The sequence below is a fragment of the Arachis duranensis genome, chromosome 4 (genome assembly GCF_000817695.3).
Source record: "Arachis duranensis cultivar V14167 chromosome 4, aradu.V14167.gnm2.J7QH, whole genome shotgun sequence".
Taxonomy (NCBI): domain Eukaryota; kingdom Viridiplantae; phylum Streptophyta; class Magnoliopsida; order Fabales; family Fabaceae; genus Arachis; species Arachis duranensis.
This window is the reverse complement of record NC_029775.3, coordinates 118,852,499-118,871,420: the sequence shown is the minus strand read 5'-3', so window position 1 is coordinate 118,871,420 and position 18,922 is coordinate 118,852,499. Positions and strand designations below refer to the sequence as shown.

Genomic DNA, 18,922 nt, shown 5'->3' with positions numbered 1-18,922 from the left:
ATTAACTATAAAAAAATAAATTTTAATAACTCGTTAGCATTTTTCGAAAAATTAAATTACATTTGTTGCAAGATTTTACTTTTAAATTGGTGCCTAAAACTAAGAGCATTACTCTCTGTTACTAACTTGATTTCCTAAATGTTGGTATAACTTGAAAAGAAATAGTTGTTGTAGAAAATTAAGGCTAGCTAATTCAGTATGATTAGGTATTTTTTAAAAGCAAGGTTGTGAGAATTGGACCGGTTAATAAACTGGTGAGATCACTAGTTCAATAGTTTATTGGTTCGATCAGGGTTCAACTGGGATTTAACCGGTTTAATTAAATATTAAATAAAATTATTAAAAAATTTTAAATAATTTTAAATATATAAATTCAATAATTTCTAACTTACTAAAATTTAAAATTTCACATAATAAATTATCCATAATTTAATATTAGAGTTCGCAAATAACTTCAAACATCAAAATTTGTAACTAAAAACAAAAAAAAAAGCACATAATGACAAGCAAAAAATACATGTATATTGAACTTTGTTATTTTTGTCATACTTCACTGTAAAATATTGCCAAGCTGAATCAGATTTACCTTTAGATGAACCAGTTTAAAAATTTTGAATAGCATTATCTTGTGACTGTAGATTATTTTGTGATTGTTCCATCTGTAACAATTAGAAAATCAAAAACAACAAAACTAAATGGTGCTTTTAAGCACTTAAAACTGATCCTTTGGGTAATTTTTAAAGTAATGGCAGTACTTACAAAGTAGAGTGTTTCAGCAGATACATAATGGAGGTTTTAAGCAATTACTGAACTTGAAAATAAACAATGTGAGAGATTACCATCTCATTGTTTGTGTATTTATCTTATTGTTTCTGTCCTTTCTAGTTCAGATAAGAAGTTATTTCTCAAATCAAATTCTACTCTAGTAACTGTCTTGGTATCAGACTCTTGAGTGTTATCATTATGCTAACAAAGTGCCTTAGCTTAATTGGATGCAATATCTGTATTGAAAAAATAACCTCAGAAAACCATGAACAAATAAATAACTCAACAACCAAAATCATGAAGCAGCAAACAAATAAATCATGAACAAATAACTTCAGAAAATCCAAAATTAAAATCATGAAGCTGCAAACAAATAAATCATGAACAGAAAATTAGAAGACAGCGAGGAAGAATAAGTGAATAATAGAGTATTACTTACCGGCGGCGAGTAACGGCGACGAAGGAAGAGGCGAGCTCGGCGACGAAAGAGGACGCGGTGGTGGCTGCGGGGGTGGTGGCTATGCGACTGCTTGATCCTCGTCGTTGCTGTGGCTGTGGGATGCGGTGGCGATGGCGATGTCGGTGGGCTGCTCGATTGGTGGTGGTGGCTATGCGACTGCAAAGAGAGGAGAGATGAGTTGCTGTGGGTATTGGGTACTGATTTCTTTTCTGGGTGATTAGGGTTCAGCTTCGTGTATGTTTAGCTTTAGCCTTTTTTTTTTTAAAGAGACAAAACGACGCCGTTTATGGATTTTATTTTCAAACCAAGAATCTACTAAAAAAACTGGACGAAATCGAACGGTTCTGTCGGTTCATTGGTTAACTGTCGGTTCAACCGGTTTTTTCACCGATTTTTTGCCAAGCAGTTTCTAGCCTTATCCGAACCGGCTAAGTGACCGGTTCTCGATTAATCCGGTTGAATTGGACAGTCCGGTTCGGTTTTCAGAATCATGTTTAAAAGTAATTTTTTATTCAGTTTTTTATTACAATAATTTAAAAAAATTAAAACAAATACATCTAAATAGATTTAGTGTCTTTTTAAAATTAAATACATATCCAAAATACAAACTAAATAAAAATAAAATTTCTAATTTCTAATTTCTAATTTCTAATTTCTAATTTCCAATTTTTGTTTCGGTTTTAGTATTTTTAATTATTAACAGTTTATCATTTAAATACATATTCAAAAACTAAATTCAGTAAAATTTAAGATTTTAATTTTAAAATCCAAAAAATAAATCTTAAAAGTTTTAATTATTATGATTTTGGATGTGTTTTAAAAATATTTTGTGTATCACTTAATAATTTTAGATGTGTTACAATTGAAAACAAAAACGAATTTTTACGAACATACATTTTAATAATTTTAAAGGGTTAATATTTTAATAAGTAACGAAAAAATCTAACTATTAAAAAAATATTAGATGAGCTTTTATCGAATAAGATACAAAAAATTAATTTTATTTTTAATGTTTAAATTTAAATTTTAGATTTATGATTTTGAATATGTTTCAAAAATATTTTCTGGATAACTTAATAATTTTAGATGTGTTACAACTGAAAACAAAAATGAATTTTTATAAACATACATTTTAATAATTTTAAAAACGTTAATGTTCAAATAAGTAATGAAAAAATCCAACTAATAATTAAAAAAATACTATAGACCTTTATTAAATTTTTATTTGTTATCTTTTTTTTCTTGAATACTTGTAATTGTTCCTTTATTTATCTTTAATTTGGCCTAATTATTTTATGTTGGTGGTCTTTTCTAATCATTATTCTAGAGATAAAGATTAAAAAAATAAAAGAAAAAAAAAGGGAAGGGAAGAAGAAGAAAAGAATATTGATGCATAGACTGATAATTCATTTATTGTTTAATTCACATGTTGATATAATCTTATTAAAATTTCACTCGACAATGATGATAAATGAGTTTTGAGTTAGCATGTATAGTCACTCGAGTCAAATAGGAACAAAATAGTACAATTCATCTAATAATAATAATAAAATATTAAGTATGAAGTAATAAATTTATCTGCAGAGAAGTAGCATTATTCTGTAAAAACTTTTGTGAAGAACATGAGAAAGAAGAAGAAAATAACGTACAAGAGAGAGGAATGTAGAGAGAATAAAAAAAATGATAAAGTAACTACTTTATAAAGTGAGTAAAAAATTAAAGAAATTCTAGTATTTAAATTTAAATTAATTTTAATTACTAATATGTTTAACTACAAATTAAGAATGTGATTTAATTAAAAATTAATTAAATAATATTATTTAAATTAAAAAGTTGATTAAAGGTTGAATTCTAAAGCAGACATAGCATTTTCTTTTAAAAATGGTTTGTGGATTTTGAATTGTATTGTACTGTGTTAGTTATTTTATTCTCATTGTGATTGAGGGATCTATTTAAGTGTCACGTGTCAAGACCATAATACGTTTTTAACACATGATAACATGTCAAGTGCCATTCGAATTAAATTAGAAGAGGATGATATCTCTAAGAGTTTCATAAATTTTTTTAATCAAATACTTTAATCTCAAAAATTTTAATTGAATGAACTGAATTTACAATTTTAAAATTTTTTAAAACAATTAAATTATTATTAAATAATGATGGAAATTGATATATTTCATTTTTAGCGTGAATATTGATTTTGTCTAATACTAACACTACAACAAAATAGCAATTTTGTGACGTTTATTTTTAATGCTTGGCGATGGTTTTAACTGTTATTAACTATTTTTGTGACGGTTAAAAAAAATGTCACGGATTTGAGCGTCACCAGTTGACATAGTGACGATTTTAGAGTACCATTGATAAAGAGTGTCGCTAAACTGTTTGTAACGGTGTTTGAAGTATAAAACCGTCCTAATTTGTAACACTTGTCGAGGTGATTTTTGTGTTGTATTTCACGACGTTTTGAAACTAACATTAAATTATTAAATTTTATCACAGTTTTCTCTTATATTTTGTGACTATTTCAAACCGTCATGAAATTTTTAGCGACAATTTAACACCGTCACTAATTAAGTTATTGGTTCCTATAAACACTTTTAGGTATATTTAGTGACTATTTAAATTGTTACAATATTTTAGTGATATTTTCTTAATTTAAAACCGTCACTAAATTACTAATTCCTCAATTTTTTCTTGTATTTAGTGACTATTTTAAATTGTCATAATCTCTCCAATATCAAAATTTTTTTATTAATTATTACAAAAATTATTTTTATTATAAATAATAATCTATATGTATATAAACACTCCAACATAAAAAATTTTCTTCTCAATAAGACTTTTCTACATTAAAATATTTATACAATGGTAGATCTAATTTATTGTTTATTTGATTCTTAATTCATATATCTAAAAAGAGTAAATAATACCATACACAATAAAAGTATTGACCCATATCTAAGTGCTAAACAAATATATGATATTCGACACTTGATGGTCCACTTATGGTAATAGATTATATAAACTCTCTTGTGCAAGACAGATAAATCCAATCACTTGAGAAGCACGAACACCAAAACCCATTCCTTGAACATAGTCTCGATGCTCTTTACATATGCTAAATCACTCTCACCCATATGCTTTTGCAAATCTTTCCTAGATGGCATTAAATAGAATCAAAATTCCTTTGTTAAAGTTAATAGAGCTCCAACAACAAAGAATAACCCATCCCTGTTCAAAAAATCTTTAGAAAATAACAGCAAAGGTTGTACAAATTAATGGACTCAAATTGCATGATATGTATAACCTGTAAACAAATGTCAATAGACTTGTATACTGAGACATTTTTTACCTTCCAGGATCTAAAAAATTATACTTATGCAGCGGCAAAAATTGTAACTTCAATAATTGAAAACTTGGGAAAGAAAAGAGAACTAGAATAATTCAATGGTTTGAAGCAAACATGTATTAGAAATCTCACCTTTTTGTCCAGTAGTTCTTCAACTTTTGACAGAGAATTGGAGTTGCTTTCTTACTGGGTGATTTCAGCATAGTTAAGTTGTACTTTCTCAATTGCTTGAAAATTGAGGACACTAAATGTAGATGAAATTAAACCATGCTAAAAATCCATTAGTTAAGAAGAACAAAAAAAGAAAAGCATGCTCCAAGAACCTTACAATAATAATTCACTGCTGCAATCTTGATATATAACTTATAGAATCAGTGATAGATATCTATCGTCATTATTAATTAGAACAATAATTGAAAATAAAGTCTGAGTTACCTTTCAACTTGTTCTACCCTGATGTGCATTGTTTCGGCTCACTTGCCAGTTCATCTTGACAAATCAAGTTCATAATCACGCAGCATGAAAGTGTAATAACCCAAAACTCTAATCTGTGACTCAATAGAGCTATAATTATACCTTTAACAATGAAAACAAAAGTCTTATTAGAAAAATACATGACATCAGGTGAAACATAAATAGCATACATCTATATTCTATCACAAAGATAATTATATTTTCTTATACATATATACACACAAAGACATGTATATCAAGATTACGACATATTTCATAAAACTCTGACAGTCTCTCAGCCTGACTTCATATAAAGAATGTTAAAATATGAATATGACTGTCATGACATACAATTTTAAGGGGAAAAAAAAAAGAAAAAAAGATATTCGTAAGTCTATGAGATGCCTGCTGCCCAACCTTCTGATATATATCAAGTGCTTTCACAGCATTACTATGTTGCATCTCAAAGAACTGCCAGAATAGTCTATTAAATACATAGGTAGTTAGACATCAAGCTCCAAATTCAATGAAGAAAACAACATACCTTATTAAGCATATTGACTGAGCCATCACTAAAAAAATTTGAAAAGAAAAGATACTAATAAATGCAGTAAGATTAGAAAGTTGATCTACCATTGAGAGTGCTAATTGAATGACAAAGTTCACTTTCTTTTTGTTAGTCAGATAAATACTATTGAGAAAAGAGCTGAATTTCGAGAGAAATTTAAAGAAAATAAGTATCCCTTTAAAGAAACTCGTGCAGATTTTCTTGAAGCCTTGCTCCTCTCCTCATAAGAACTCAAGCGTGATACATCAGTTTCAGGATTTTTGGGAGGAGTTTGTTTGCTAAATTTACTTGTATTCTCAGCTTCAACAGACTTTGGCAAAACAAATTCAAAATCAAATTTCTCTTTCTCTTCATGCTTGGTAGCATTTTTTTCAATCATAGGCTTACTAGAGGATTTTGGATCCGTCACAGTTTGGACAACCTCAGTGATGGAACCTAAAGCTCTCTCCTTCTGACGAGCTGATAAATGAAATTAGATGATTACACATAAACTCAAAATCACACATAATGCTAAAAAGGTTCAATATTTTACCATCATAACGAATCAACGATGTAGGTAATCCTTCTGTGTACTTGCTCACCTCAACCTGCATTATGTAGTAACAGTTGTATAACACCAACCCTCTTGAAGCCTTAAGCTATTGAATAAATTTCCAAGGATGATTATATTTCTCTAGCATCATGTTGCTTCAAACCTTTGGTTAGGTAAATATAAAATTAAACCACATTTGCAACTAGTCAATGGAAGTTTCCATTAAGTTTTTACCAAAAATGCCAAGAGATCATTATAATTAAAGCTTCTAAAGTAAGAAAACCAGGTAGGTAAGTCTGGACTAACCCGATGAATTTGTAGTGTCGCCATTGTCATCTTTAATGGGGGTAATAGTGAGAAGATTCCAGAATGGAGTTCCATTTTTCATGTAGTTTAAAAGCCTGCCACAATAACTTTTTCCATTTCTAGTTGCATCCCGAATTTTTTCCACTTCAATAAAAATCAGCTTCCCGAGAATGATGAAAGCAGACATGCAAAACAATGATTCCAATGCTCACCTTTGCATTCATGTAAATTTCCCTGACTTGTACATTGATTTCAAGTAGCAAGGAAGATGAGCAGTGTGCCAATCATTGGCATAAAGACTACATCTTCGCCTGCCAGAATACATGGAAAAAAAATTTGTAAACACTAACTCAATCATTCCCCCCACCCTCTATTTGAAGATTTGAGATGAAAGATGAATACCATATGGTCCCGAAAAATATGGATTGCTATTTAGCTTCAAATGGCATAGTCTCTCTATACTCAATTAAGAGGCTGCGGATTCGAGTCTCCTATCTTTGGAAAAAAAAAATACTACTACACTACACTGAGCAATAAGCATCATGTTGCTACTATCAAAAATATATGCTGACGAAAGAATGCAGAAAAATCATGATAAATTTATTAAGATATGTATGTATGTGTGTTATATTTGTTATTTGATTGAAATATCAAATGAGTGCTCATTAATTTTTATTCTGGATAAATTAGGGTTTTATTTTTTAGAATATTAAAAAAATTAATTTCTAATATATTTTTTAAAATGTAATAAAGTCTTTAATTTTTTAAAAAAAATATATAATATGGTTAATAGATTAAATTGTTTGACATTTTAAGTAATAAAGGACTAATTCACTCACAAATAAGTATTTCATAATAATCATATCATATCATAAGATGAAGCCAATTTTCTTTGCAATATTCTTGTTTTTGGTTTCCGTAATGTTACTTCCCTCCTCAACACTTGCAGTTCCAGTAGTAGAGACGCGTACAAACTCTTATCCTATCTCATTCTAATCATTTAATAGAATGTTATTAGGGATATAATTATTTAATTTTAGAAAAAAGAATTTTAGTGTTATTACAAGATTACCTGAAGTTAGGTTATTTTTGCGTTTAATTTATATTGATACCAAGATGTCATCGTCTAAATTTTTCATAAAGAGATAGAGTGGTACTTACAAAAAAGTCCGATATAAAATAGAAATTATTTCTTTTTTTTTGTTGGTTCTGGTAGTTGTATTCTTTTAGTTAGAGTTTACCACAAATTTTATAAAAACTTAAAAACTTGTATTTATTTTTTTATAAGAATGAATTGAAGGAAACATGTAATATACAATGAAAATATTTGGTAATCAAAATAAATTAATTAAAAATAATTAAAAATTATTTTATTTGATATTTATTAATATTAATAATAATTAATATGTCATAAACTTAAATCCTTACTTTTGAGGTACAATAATAATACTAATTTTGCTGGGTAGATAACAGGAGGTGTGAATAATAAAAATAACAAGCTGCATTTTAAGTTAAAAAAATTTTTTCAATATAATTACCTATTTTTGTTTTTTGTTTGACTTTCACTTTTTTCATTATCTATTTTTACCTTCACATATCCTATACTAATAAACATCAATGTACAATAAAAAAAATATCTAACTAAAATATAAAAAAAAACACTCGTAATCTTATACTAAGAAACATTCGTATACAATAAAAAGAAACATCCGCTAAGAGCGAAAAAAAATCTACAACACATAAAAAAAATTCAAATTAAATCACACTGGAAGAAGGAGAAAAAACCAAGGTTCTGAAAACCGGACCGGACCGACCGATCCGACCGGTTTAACCACAAACCGATACCCTTTACAGTTTGGTTCAACATAAAAAACCGCTAGAATCAAAACCGTTTTTAAATCACTGAATCGGCCGAGAATCGGTCAGTCGAACCGAACCGAAACCTGGTCGGTTTTCTTATTTTGCTCAAAAACGCCAAAACGCAGGCATTTAGCATTCAGTAGAACACCCCCAACCCTACCAACCCTAACTCCCTCCAATTCTCCAATGGCGCAGCACACCCTCCCTCTCTCGTCCCTCCCATCACCCTCGGCCGTTCCTCTCAACACCGGCGAGCTCAATCCCTCCCTTTCGTTCAGCCGCCGAACTGCTCCTGACGCCGTCGCTGGTTGGAGCTTCGAAGCTCACTCGGTCCCTCACTCAGCTAACGTCTCAGACTCTCCGCAGTGGAAACACAGTCGCCGGGCTCGCCTCCTGTCTTTGTCGCGTAGCTCTGTTCTTCCGTCGCAAGCTCTGCTCCTCCGTCGCAAGCTCTGCTCCTCCGTCGCAAGCTCTGTTCCTGCCTCCGTCGCCAGTTCTGTTCATGCCTCCATCGCCAGCTCTGTTCTTCTAGGTATTTTACTATTTTTTTCACTGTTTGTTCGGTCTTCTTCTTGGTTTGAACTTTGAAGTTCTGAAATTGTTGTTCTTTGGTCTTCTTCTTCGGTTTTCTTCTTCAATTTTTGTTCCATTTTTAGTGGTGACTGTTTTCGGTTTTTGGTCTTCTTCTTCTTTACTGATGGCTCGTTCTCTCTGTTAGTTTGTTACTCTATTTTAGTGTGACTATTTTCTAATTGCTCAATGGCTCGATTGCTCTGTTAGTTTACTGATGGCTCTGTTAGTTTGTTATCTGGTTTACTAGTTGCTTATGGCTCCTAATTTTTTTGTTCAAATTTGCTAATGGCTTTGTTTTGTAGTTGCTAGTTTTGCTAGGTGAATATTTAGTGTTTTGGAATGTTTCATAATGTGTTAAATGCTTAATGCTGTAGGCAGATTTTAGTGATTTGTAATTGCTAGTTTTGCTGGTTTTGGAATGTTGAATGCTAGTCTTGCTGAAATGTTTTCGCCACTAGAGCTTCTTTGATCAACTTCTGCTGAGAATATGCTATACACAGGGCTATGATCAACTTCTGAATGTCTTCCATCTCCTGCATACCTGCTTGAGTTGTTTGAATACTTGTATGTGGGAGGGAATTATATTTTCCCTTTGTTCCATCCTTCGAATACTCGACCTTGCCTCTGCTCTATTCGCAGCTGAAAGCAAGATATCAAATGGTGAGTAAGGTAAGATTTGAGAAAGGAGCAAAGGGGAAAAAGAAAGTAACATACTTGGTCATTCTCTAACAAGTTCTTCCAGTTATGCATCTCAACAAGAGCTTTCGCCGCACGATAAGAAAGGGCTACCCGATAATTTAAATCCCCCAGCCAAATTATTCGGCTACACAAGTTAAACCAAAAGTTAAATTTAGATTCAGAATTTCAAAGACTAATGATAGGATCATAGAGGTGAAAAGCTTACTCATGTTCTAGAATTGTGAATACTGGTCGCTGGTGCCTTGGACAAGGGGAAACCTTGTCTTTCTCAGGAAAAAAAAAAGAAACTCACAAGAACATCTTGAGATTTTGATGATTGATAAATCTTTATATTGACATTTAATATTTGATATTTTTTTATACTATTTAACTTGAGTTTGTATATTAATAAGAGTATATGAATTTGGTTGATGACATTTAATGTAGTTTTTTAAATTTGAAAATTATTTTAATATTTATATTATACTATAATTATATTTTAGCATGTTTATTTTTAATTTATTTATTATTTTATTTTAAAACGGTTTTTTCGATTGAACCACCGATTAAACCGGTTGGACCAATAAACTAGTGAACCAGTAGTTAGAGCGGTTTGATGATCGGTCCGGTTTTCGAACCTTGGAAAAAACCACGACGGCGGAAGGAGGACGGCAACACGAAAAAGGAGACACAGCACGACGCAGCAACACGGGAGAGAGGCGCGAGACAACAGCAGCGGCGACCCCGGGATCGCGAGATGGCGGCGGCGGCACAGGACTTGCAAGATATCAAGCAGCGGCACGGGATCACGAGACAATGGCAGTAGCATAGCGAGAATCGACGGCAATCACATGATTGGCGAGCGGACACGCACCTCGCGTCACTGGCGAACGGAATTGCATCTCGCGTCAGAACTCCCTCAACTGGATAGTTGACACAGTGAGAGAAAACGGGACGTGATATCACTATGCAATGAAATGGAACAAAATACGATGTGAGAGTATATTTAGAAGAAGTTACGTTATCTAATCCTAATTACTCAAATTTAAAAATCTAATTAATCAAATTATTATATACTAGATAGTCAAATATTTTGTCCACTTAATAATTGAAGTTTTTTTCCTAGTGGTGATTACATGTGATTCTTCTCCATATTTTTATACTGTACAATAGTGATCATTTCTTATTTTCTTGAACCACCATATATAGGAAATGAAAAATGATGAGTCATTTTTATACAAAAATAGCATTAGATGATTTAATTTAATTTGTACCAGATCTGGGAGATTTAATTTTCGTAATATGATACTAATATTGATTTGCCAATATCAAATAAAATTTTGGAGTTAGTTTAGATTAATGAATTAAAAAGAAAAAAGAAAAAGCCAACCCTTGAAAATTGAAGGCCAATAATATATGGTTTTATTTCACAATAAGCAGTAAGTATTACAACAAACTGAAACGTACATTATTGAGGTCGATTGTTCTACGTACTGGCTAGTAAAACAAACACATATGCATTTGGGTACAAGGCACACAAATTAAAACGAAACACTGGTTAATAAATATTGCTTCTTCTTGGACGACCTCGACCTCAACTTATTAATTAATTAAGTGTTAAATGCTTAATTACTAGGTGGGGGGCAAAAAACACCATAGACTGGCATATCAGGATCGCATTGGTGCGGGTGTGGAAAACGAGGTCGAGGTAATCTTGGAATTGGAGTTCGAGGTAAATGAATTGGAGGAATAAAAGCATCAGCAAGATTGGGAGAAGCAGGAATAGGTGGTGGATGTATTGGTGTTCTTCCACGTGGAGCATTTCCAATACCTCTTCCAAAATCACCTCCTGCTCCTTTCTCATCATCTCCTACATATATAAATAAATAACACAAATTTGAAGAATAAGATGCATTACGTATGTACATTCTATAAATGATTATGATGAGAGTTCTTACGCTCCCCTGCTACTCGAGCTGCAAGTGTTGAGGAGGGACAGAACATTACGTAAACCAAAAGCAACAAGATTGCAAACAAAATTGGCTTCATCTTATGATTATTTGTGACTGAAGATCGATGAGGCTACACTTCAACTTTTTCTTATGCATGGAGATATCATCTTCATCATGTATTTATAGTATTACAACATTGAAGGCTATTCAAGTAGCCACATGCGTCCTACACATTTAGCTAGACTAACTACACGTACTAATGACAATGGTCAGAATATAATTAGAATTAATTGATATCAATTATAATTATTTATCACAGCTATATATTTATTATAAGATATTACGATTTTATTATTTTGATTATATTCTAGTATTTATATATAATCTTGTACATTGTATTATTTTTCAACTTATTGAATAATAGAAAATTATTTATTTAAATTACTCTCTTGTTTTTAATGAAAAATTGTTTCTAGCCTTTCATGTTTTTTTTTTCTAGCAGCCTATTTATACGTGTTTTCAATCTATTTCCTGACATTTTTCTTTGTCAATAACTACACCATTCTCTTCGTCTCGTCATCCTAAGTCCAACGATTCCAATCACGTCACCGAAAATGTCCTGACGCAAGCTCCTTGCCTGCCATCACATCTTCTTCCTTCCAGACGCATCCATAATTGTTAATGTGTCGAAGACCAGTGGCTCCTGGCGACCTGCATTTTAGCCAGCGCGTTGTCCCAACCCAACCCGTCGTCATATAACGACCATGTCAGTCTTGACATGTTTTCTTCCTCTAATCCAGCGTCGTCGCCTGTCCTCTTCTATTGATGTGGTGGATAGTGGGATCCTTTTTAAGATTTTTTTTTAAAATAAGAGAGAGCAGTAAAAAAAAATTTGTTTATTTAAATTATATAGAATAATATAATATTAAAGAATATTTATAATAGGTGTCAAAAGAATTGAAATAAAAAGATGTATTATCTTATAATAAATATTAAGATAAGTTAAATAATTCTACAACAAGTTAATTCATCTTAATATATTCTAATAATTACCGTAAGGTAAATTTGTTAGTTTCCGTTATAGTTAGTTAATAAAGGGTGGGTAATTTTGTTACTTTGGGCTAAAATCTACTTTTTCATTACAAATTTCATGTGTATATAATATAGGAAAAATTTAAAGTGTACTATAAAGGCTTGTATGTGTTGTTGTGACAGCATATTATTGAGGCTTGTTACTCTGCAATAAAAGGGGAAAGGGGGATTCACTAACAACATTATTATCTTCGCAATAATGATCTGACATTGACTTATAAAATGACAAACACCAAGACTTGCAAAGGAGACTATTTATTCTATATATTCAATTGAGCTATTATATTATGGAGTGGAGTGTTAACAAATAAGTAAATTTTGTGAATTATTAATATTTTTAATAATATAAAATTATATCTAATAAAATTGGCTTCATCTTATGATTATTTGTGACTGAAGATCGATGAGGCTACACTTCAACTTTTCTTATGCATGGAGATATCATCATTATCATATATTTACAGTATTACAAGATTGAAGGGTATTCAAGTAGCCACATGCGTCCTACACATTTAGCTAGACTAATAACTACACTAATGATAATAGTTATTAGAGTATAGTTAGGATTAATTAATATCAATTATAATTATTTATTACATTTATATATTTATTATAAGATATTACGTTTTTATTATTTTAATTATTCTAATATTTATATATTAATTACGTTCCTAACTTTTCATATTTTCTTTTTCTAGTAGTTTCTTTGTATTTGTTTTCAACCTCTTTCTTAACGTTTTCCTTTATTAGTAATTACATCATTCTCTTCGTCTTATCATCCCAAATCCAACGAGTCTAACTAGGTCGCCGAAAACGTCCTGACGCAAGCTCTTTGCCCGCCATCACATTTTCTTCCCTCCAAACGCATCTAGAATTGTCCATGTGTTGAAGACCAGTGGCTCTCTCCCGTCGACCCGCGTTTTATCCCGCACATCGTACCGACCTGACCCGTCATTGATCCGCGTTCCAGCTTACAGCCGTGTCAGTTTTGACATGTTTTCTTCCTCCAATCTAGCGTCGCCATGTGTCTTTATCTGTTGACGTGGTGGATAGTGAAATCTTTTTTTAAAATTTTTTAAGTAAGAGAAAATAGTAAAAAAAAAGTTTATATTTATTTAATGTATAGAATAATACGATATTAAAAAATATTTATAAGAGTTAAAAGAATCAAAACAATAAAAATATAATATTTTATAATAAATATTAAGATAAATTAAATAATTTTGTGTGCATAAATATTTATATATATTTACTGTTTATCTTGTGAGGACTTTTGTACTTTACGATGATGGTTCAAATGAGTAACTGTATTTTATTCATGAGCCAATTATTTTTAATGGTACATTGATTTGGTGCTACTACTTCAGCTTGGTTAACAATAAATTAATATGCGCTGGCAAGGTTCTCTTTCTCTCTTCTGAGATTGCATATAAATAATTACAGCATATAATTCCAAACCATAAAGTCATGTGGTTTTATTTTTTTCATGATGCTTTTTAAAAAAAATTAGAAAGTTAACACTTTTATTAAAATTTGACCAATACTTAATCAACAAAAAAATAATTTTATATTATTAAATATAATTTTATATTATTAAAAATACTAATAATAATTAATTAATAATTATAAATCATAAAATCTGTTGATCTTTTAATTAAAATAAAATATAGTTGTCCTCCTGTCTGCTAAAAGGGAATCTTGATTCTGCTATATCATCAATATCTTATCTCATTCGTTTAAAAAATAACGGTAGATTTATTTTATTTATAATGTAATAGAAAATAAACCTTTCAATAATAATCAACATACCCTAAACAAGTTCATATTTTAATTTAGTTGTACAAGATCAATAAATCATCCCGTTAGTTTGGTAATTATTAGATATGGAAGATAATTAATTTAGTGATTAGCGACTGAAAAAATTTAGAAAGATTTAAATAATATAACGATCCATAGATCAAATCAATATAAACTTCAGCTATATAAATATATCCAACGGTCATATCCTTAGACATTGTATATATATTAAAATCTATATTTGTTTGAATTTGTGGTCACTAAATATTGATTAAGTATTTACCTCATCACTACACAAACAACATTTTGGGAAACAATACTTCCAAAAATAATATTATTCTAAGGCCGTGAAAGTCTTAGTAAAGGAAGAGAATTTACTTAGCTAAAGACAAGTAGTCATACTAATAGTAATAATAATTAAAAAAAGAAAAAAGAGATTGAATTTATATACAAGATAATATAATATAGATAAGAAGAAGACATGATAGGACAAGACACTAAAAACACGATAGGACAAGACACTGATGAATAGAGGTACAAAATTTTGTGTTCTTGTATTTTGTTTGGTGATAAACTAGAACAAATTATAAAAATTTAATTTATTCTCATTTTTTTTATTCAAAAAATGAGATGAAAAATATAATAATAAAAAATATAATTATAAAAAATTAACAAGAATAATAAAAGAAAAAATAAAAAATAAGTTATGTTCCTTGTTAGTGTCTCTGATAAACACAAAATACACTAATTCAGTATCTCTAGACACATTGTCTTTATCCATATCTTTTCTACTAAACATAATTCTGTGTCTTTATGTCTATATCCCAGTATCATAGTAAACAAATGCAGCCTTAACGATGTTTATGTGCATCAATCAAAATGCATCATATCATTACCTTAGCTTCTTAGTTTATGTAGGCCTATAGCAATAGGTGACAAAAAACATATTATTGCCGTTTTGTAAGGGTTATTAGTGTATTCACTAAGAGAAGTATGGGGAGCCAATGTTTACCATTTGCAATAATTACAATTGCAATATATTATTATCTCACTTAAGGGATCCTATTAGCAAATTGAACCTTTTATTTGCGTTATTAAACTTATTATATTTCATTCTAGTCGGAAATAGTTTTACTATCCCTTTGTTTACAAATATAGGTCGAGAGAAATATTATCTTATATAGGGTTTGTAGCAAAGTATAATGAAAAGTTCAAATATTTAACCTAAGCTATAACTATATATATTACGAACTTTTAATTAATTAGTTAATATAATTATTTTTTATTATAAAATTATTTTTAACCTTCACTTTAGAGAATTTAAAGTTAAGACTTAAAATTTAGAATTTAAAATAAAAAATAATTTTAAAAAATATTGATTTTAACTACTTAACCCTAGTTAAACTCATATTTATATGTGTGTGTACGGAAACTCAAACATGTAATTAGTTAAGTGATGAATTATTGTGTAAACAGTTCCGATCCCTTTTTATCTTTTTTGAATTATTGTGTAAACAGTTCCGATCCCTTTTATCTAAGATACATATAACATGCATGTTTGTAGTGAAACTGATGAAGTAATGATTATTATTTAAGGTAAAGTATATTTTTTGTCTTTGAAGTTTAGCAAAAATTTTAAAAATATCTTTAAGTTTTATTTTGTTTTAGTTTTGTTCCAAAAGTTTTGATTTGCATTAAATATACTATCGATGACTAAATTTTTAAAAAATTAAAGACTAATCTAATAATAATACATGAAAATTATGCTTGATTTGCTTGTGTTGAGAGTTGTTTTGTATGAAATTGTTGTTGAATTGATCTTAAATTTTTTAAAAAATTAACCGTTAGGGGTATACTTTATGCAAATCGAAAATTTTTTGGACAAAATTGAAACAAAATAAAACTTATGGGTATTTTTGAAATGTTTGTGTTAATTAGAGTCATTAAAAAATTGGAAAAGTATAGGTAGACAATGAAAATATTAAACGATATAAATAATAGATATATCGGATGTTCATTTTACTAGTGTACAGATGGTTATTTTAATATTAAAATTTAGAGGATTAATTTAGAGATGTAGTGTGTTTTTATTTGATTGGTGGTTGTTCATGTTGTTCAAAATAATCATTGTCCCCTAGCATTCCCCTAAAAAATTATTCTCTTCAATTAATTTGTTATAAACACTCGTTAATAACTACTTGTTTAATTAACACATTAGAATCAGAGTTATAATTTGTATAAGAAGCACTTAATAATTTTTCTGTTAATTGTTACTTAGCACTTCTTATAAGGAATAAAATGATTTTGAAATTTCCAATTTTAAGATGCTAGTACAACAATAACAATAAGATCACCAGAAAATCAAACTTTTAAAGCAAAAAAAAAAGAAAAAAAAAAGTAAAAGTGCCCTGAAGCTTCTTCCAACTTGCCAACCCTACAATTTATTGAAAATAGAATAATAAGATGCCTAATAATAAGTTGGATTGCTCCTTATTCTCTTTGGTTGTTCGACCTCTTGCGAGAAATGATCCGCCACAAAAACTCACACCTCCAAAACCTGACTGTAGAAAGCAAGACAAGTATTAAAACTTAGATTCCTAAAATATTGTTAAGTCCAAATTCATCATCGCCAATATTCAAATCAAAACAGACATTAGCAAGCAAAATTATCAATATGATGAAAATCACAGGAAAAATAGTTGCATGACATACTCTTCGCCCAAGTGGTCTTCAGTTGTTGTTGGGGAGTGTGGCGAGACTCTCTGTATACACAGTGCACCTTCGAAAGAAGCCACCGTGAATCACATCAGAAAAGAGTTGAAAACATTGAAGCAACTCTCCTTCAAGATTACACTTGTAGATCTTATCACCTTTGGTATCTTGCATAATAAAATCACTGCCATTGGATGATAAGACCAGAGGAATCATACATATGTTATGAATCTGATAGAGAGTCCAAGATGACTGCACTTTATATTCCTTCATCACCCATATCTTAGTTTTCTTGCCATTATCGTAGCTTAAGAGATACAAAGCTAGACACTCTCCTAATATCACCAGATCAGACAACGTCCCCACATGTTCCTTTTCAGGCAGAGCCATCGTTGAGAAACTCCTTTCTTTCACATCGAAGATTAGCATATCTTTGTAACAGCTATCTTGAATAATCATCCAATGTATAGCTCCATTAAAGAACAACCCCGGAGAGTAAAACAAACACTGCCTGACTATAGATATGGGGAAGGGGAATACAGCATCAATTTTGATCCATGAATTGGTCCGCAATGAAAAGCAATCAACGCGGTATCTCTTAGCAGCTATTACTATCAAGTAATCATCATTTGATGCATCATAAGCAACACCATACAGAATCGCATCCTTTTTAATACTATAACCGTGAGATACTTTTTTGCAGGATCCAGTCACTGGGTTCCATATGATAATAAAACCCGGTTCACGGTGCAAGAATACAAATCCTCTGTAGGATCCAGGAACAACAAAATAGTAGGAGTCTCGTTCCTTCTTATTATTCCCAAAAGGGATAGGGACATCTTTTATTGCAGCATGAAGATTTTCTTCGTCTTCGTTGTATAGTGCATGTAGGTCAACCAAGCGAGCCTCCTCATTGTTCTTGTTGAAGAAGAGTGAAGGGGCGAATCCGGAAGAGTGGTGAAGATGTAATTCCACGAAGTTTGAATCGGAGATGAGAGAAAACCATAGCTTAGAAACAAACTTGAGACGGAATAGATCTTTGGCTTGCACCCTCAATAAGATTGCTTGGAACAACTCCAGAGGAAGATCGTTGATGCTCTTCTGGTTATTATCCATTCATGCTAAGTGTTTTCTTGCTCTCTATGATTCTTATGTAAATGCTTCATTGTATTTGTGAAGGGTTAACTCCGCCTATGTTACACTTGCGGTACATAGCCGGTCCCAAGCCCGGATAAAGGAGGAGGGTTGTGTTAGGTCTTCGGCAACCAACGTAAAAATATAGCCGAACCCCCCATGACATGAATCAAAGACATTATTGCGCTAAAGCTAGGTCGTTACCCGGAAGTAACGCGCCGTATGGCTCGAGTACGGTGTCAAAGCAAGAGCCGCTGCATCGGTGCCCGGATGTAGTGTTAAATGAGCAAGGGTTCTCGCGTTTTCGTGAACGGACGAGGGTAAATAAGCTAGTTCACAAAGAAAAAGGTAAAGGTCGAAGCGACAAAAGGTTGAGATTTGGGACATGGAACATAGGCACTCTAACAGGAAAGTCCATGGAGGTGGTGGACACCATGACAAGGAGGAAGATTAACATTATGTGCCTACAAGAAACGAAATGGGTTGGTGCAAAGGCTAGGGAGTTGGATTCTTCTGGTTTCAAACTTTGGTATACAGGAAAGGTGAAGAATAGGAATGAGGTTGGAATAATTGTGGATAAGCAGTGGAAGAAGGACGTAGTGGATGTCAAGAGGGTGGGAGATCGGATCATCTCTATCAAACTTGGGGTGGAGGGAGGTGCTTTTCATGTGATTAGCGCCTATGCACC

General features: G+C 31.1%; 2 protein-coding genes across 2 annotated transcripts; both read right to left on the bottom strand.

Moving 5' to 3' along the window:
• Positions 1-10,941: 10,941 nt before the first annotated feature.
• On the bottom strand, positions 10,942-11,653 carry LOC127739721 (uncharacterized). Its single transcript, XM_052259889.1, has 2 exons — positions 11,506-11,653; positions 10,942-11,417 (listed from the first exon to the last, which is right to left on the bottom strand). Exons 1-2 carry the CDS (start codon positions 11,594-11,596, stop codon positions 11,173-11,175), a joined length of 336 nt encoding a protein of 111 aa, XP_052115849.1. The 5' UTR covers positions 11,597-11,653; the 3' UTR covers positions 10,942-11,172.
• Positions 11,654-17,476: 5,823 nt separating this feature from the next.
• LOC107486217 (F-box protein CPR1-like) lies at positions 17,477-18,216 on the bottom strand. Its single transcript, XM_052260733.1, has 2 exons — positions 17,641-18,216; positions 17,477-17,542 (listed from the first exon to the last, which is right to left on the bottom strand). The coding sequence occupies exons 1-2, from the start codon at positions 18,214-18,216 to the stop codon at positions 17,477-17,479; spliced, it is 642 nt and encodes a 213-aa protein (XP_052116693.1).
• Between the last annotated feature and the right edge of the window lie 706 nt (positions 18,217-18,922).

Bases quoted from the DNA above. Each gene is read 5' to 3' on its own strand.
- LOC107486217 (XM_052260733.1), bottom strand. From the start codon at position 18,216: ATGGATAATAACCAGAAGAGCATCAACGATCTTCCTCTGGAGTTGTTC. The intron at 17,543-17,640 runs GTATTCCCCTTC...TATTCAAGATAG, and splicing joins CATGGATCAAAATTGATGCT to CTGTTACAAAGATATGCTAA.
- LOC127739721 (XM_052259889.1), bottom strand. From the start codon at position 11,596: ATGAAGCCAATTTTGTTTGCAATCTTGTTGCTTTTGGTTTACGTAATG. The intron at 11,418-11,505 runs GTAAGAACTCTC...TTATATATGTAG, and splicing joins AGCTCGAGTAGCAGGGGAGC to GAGATGATGAGAAAGGAGCA.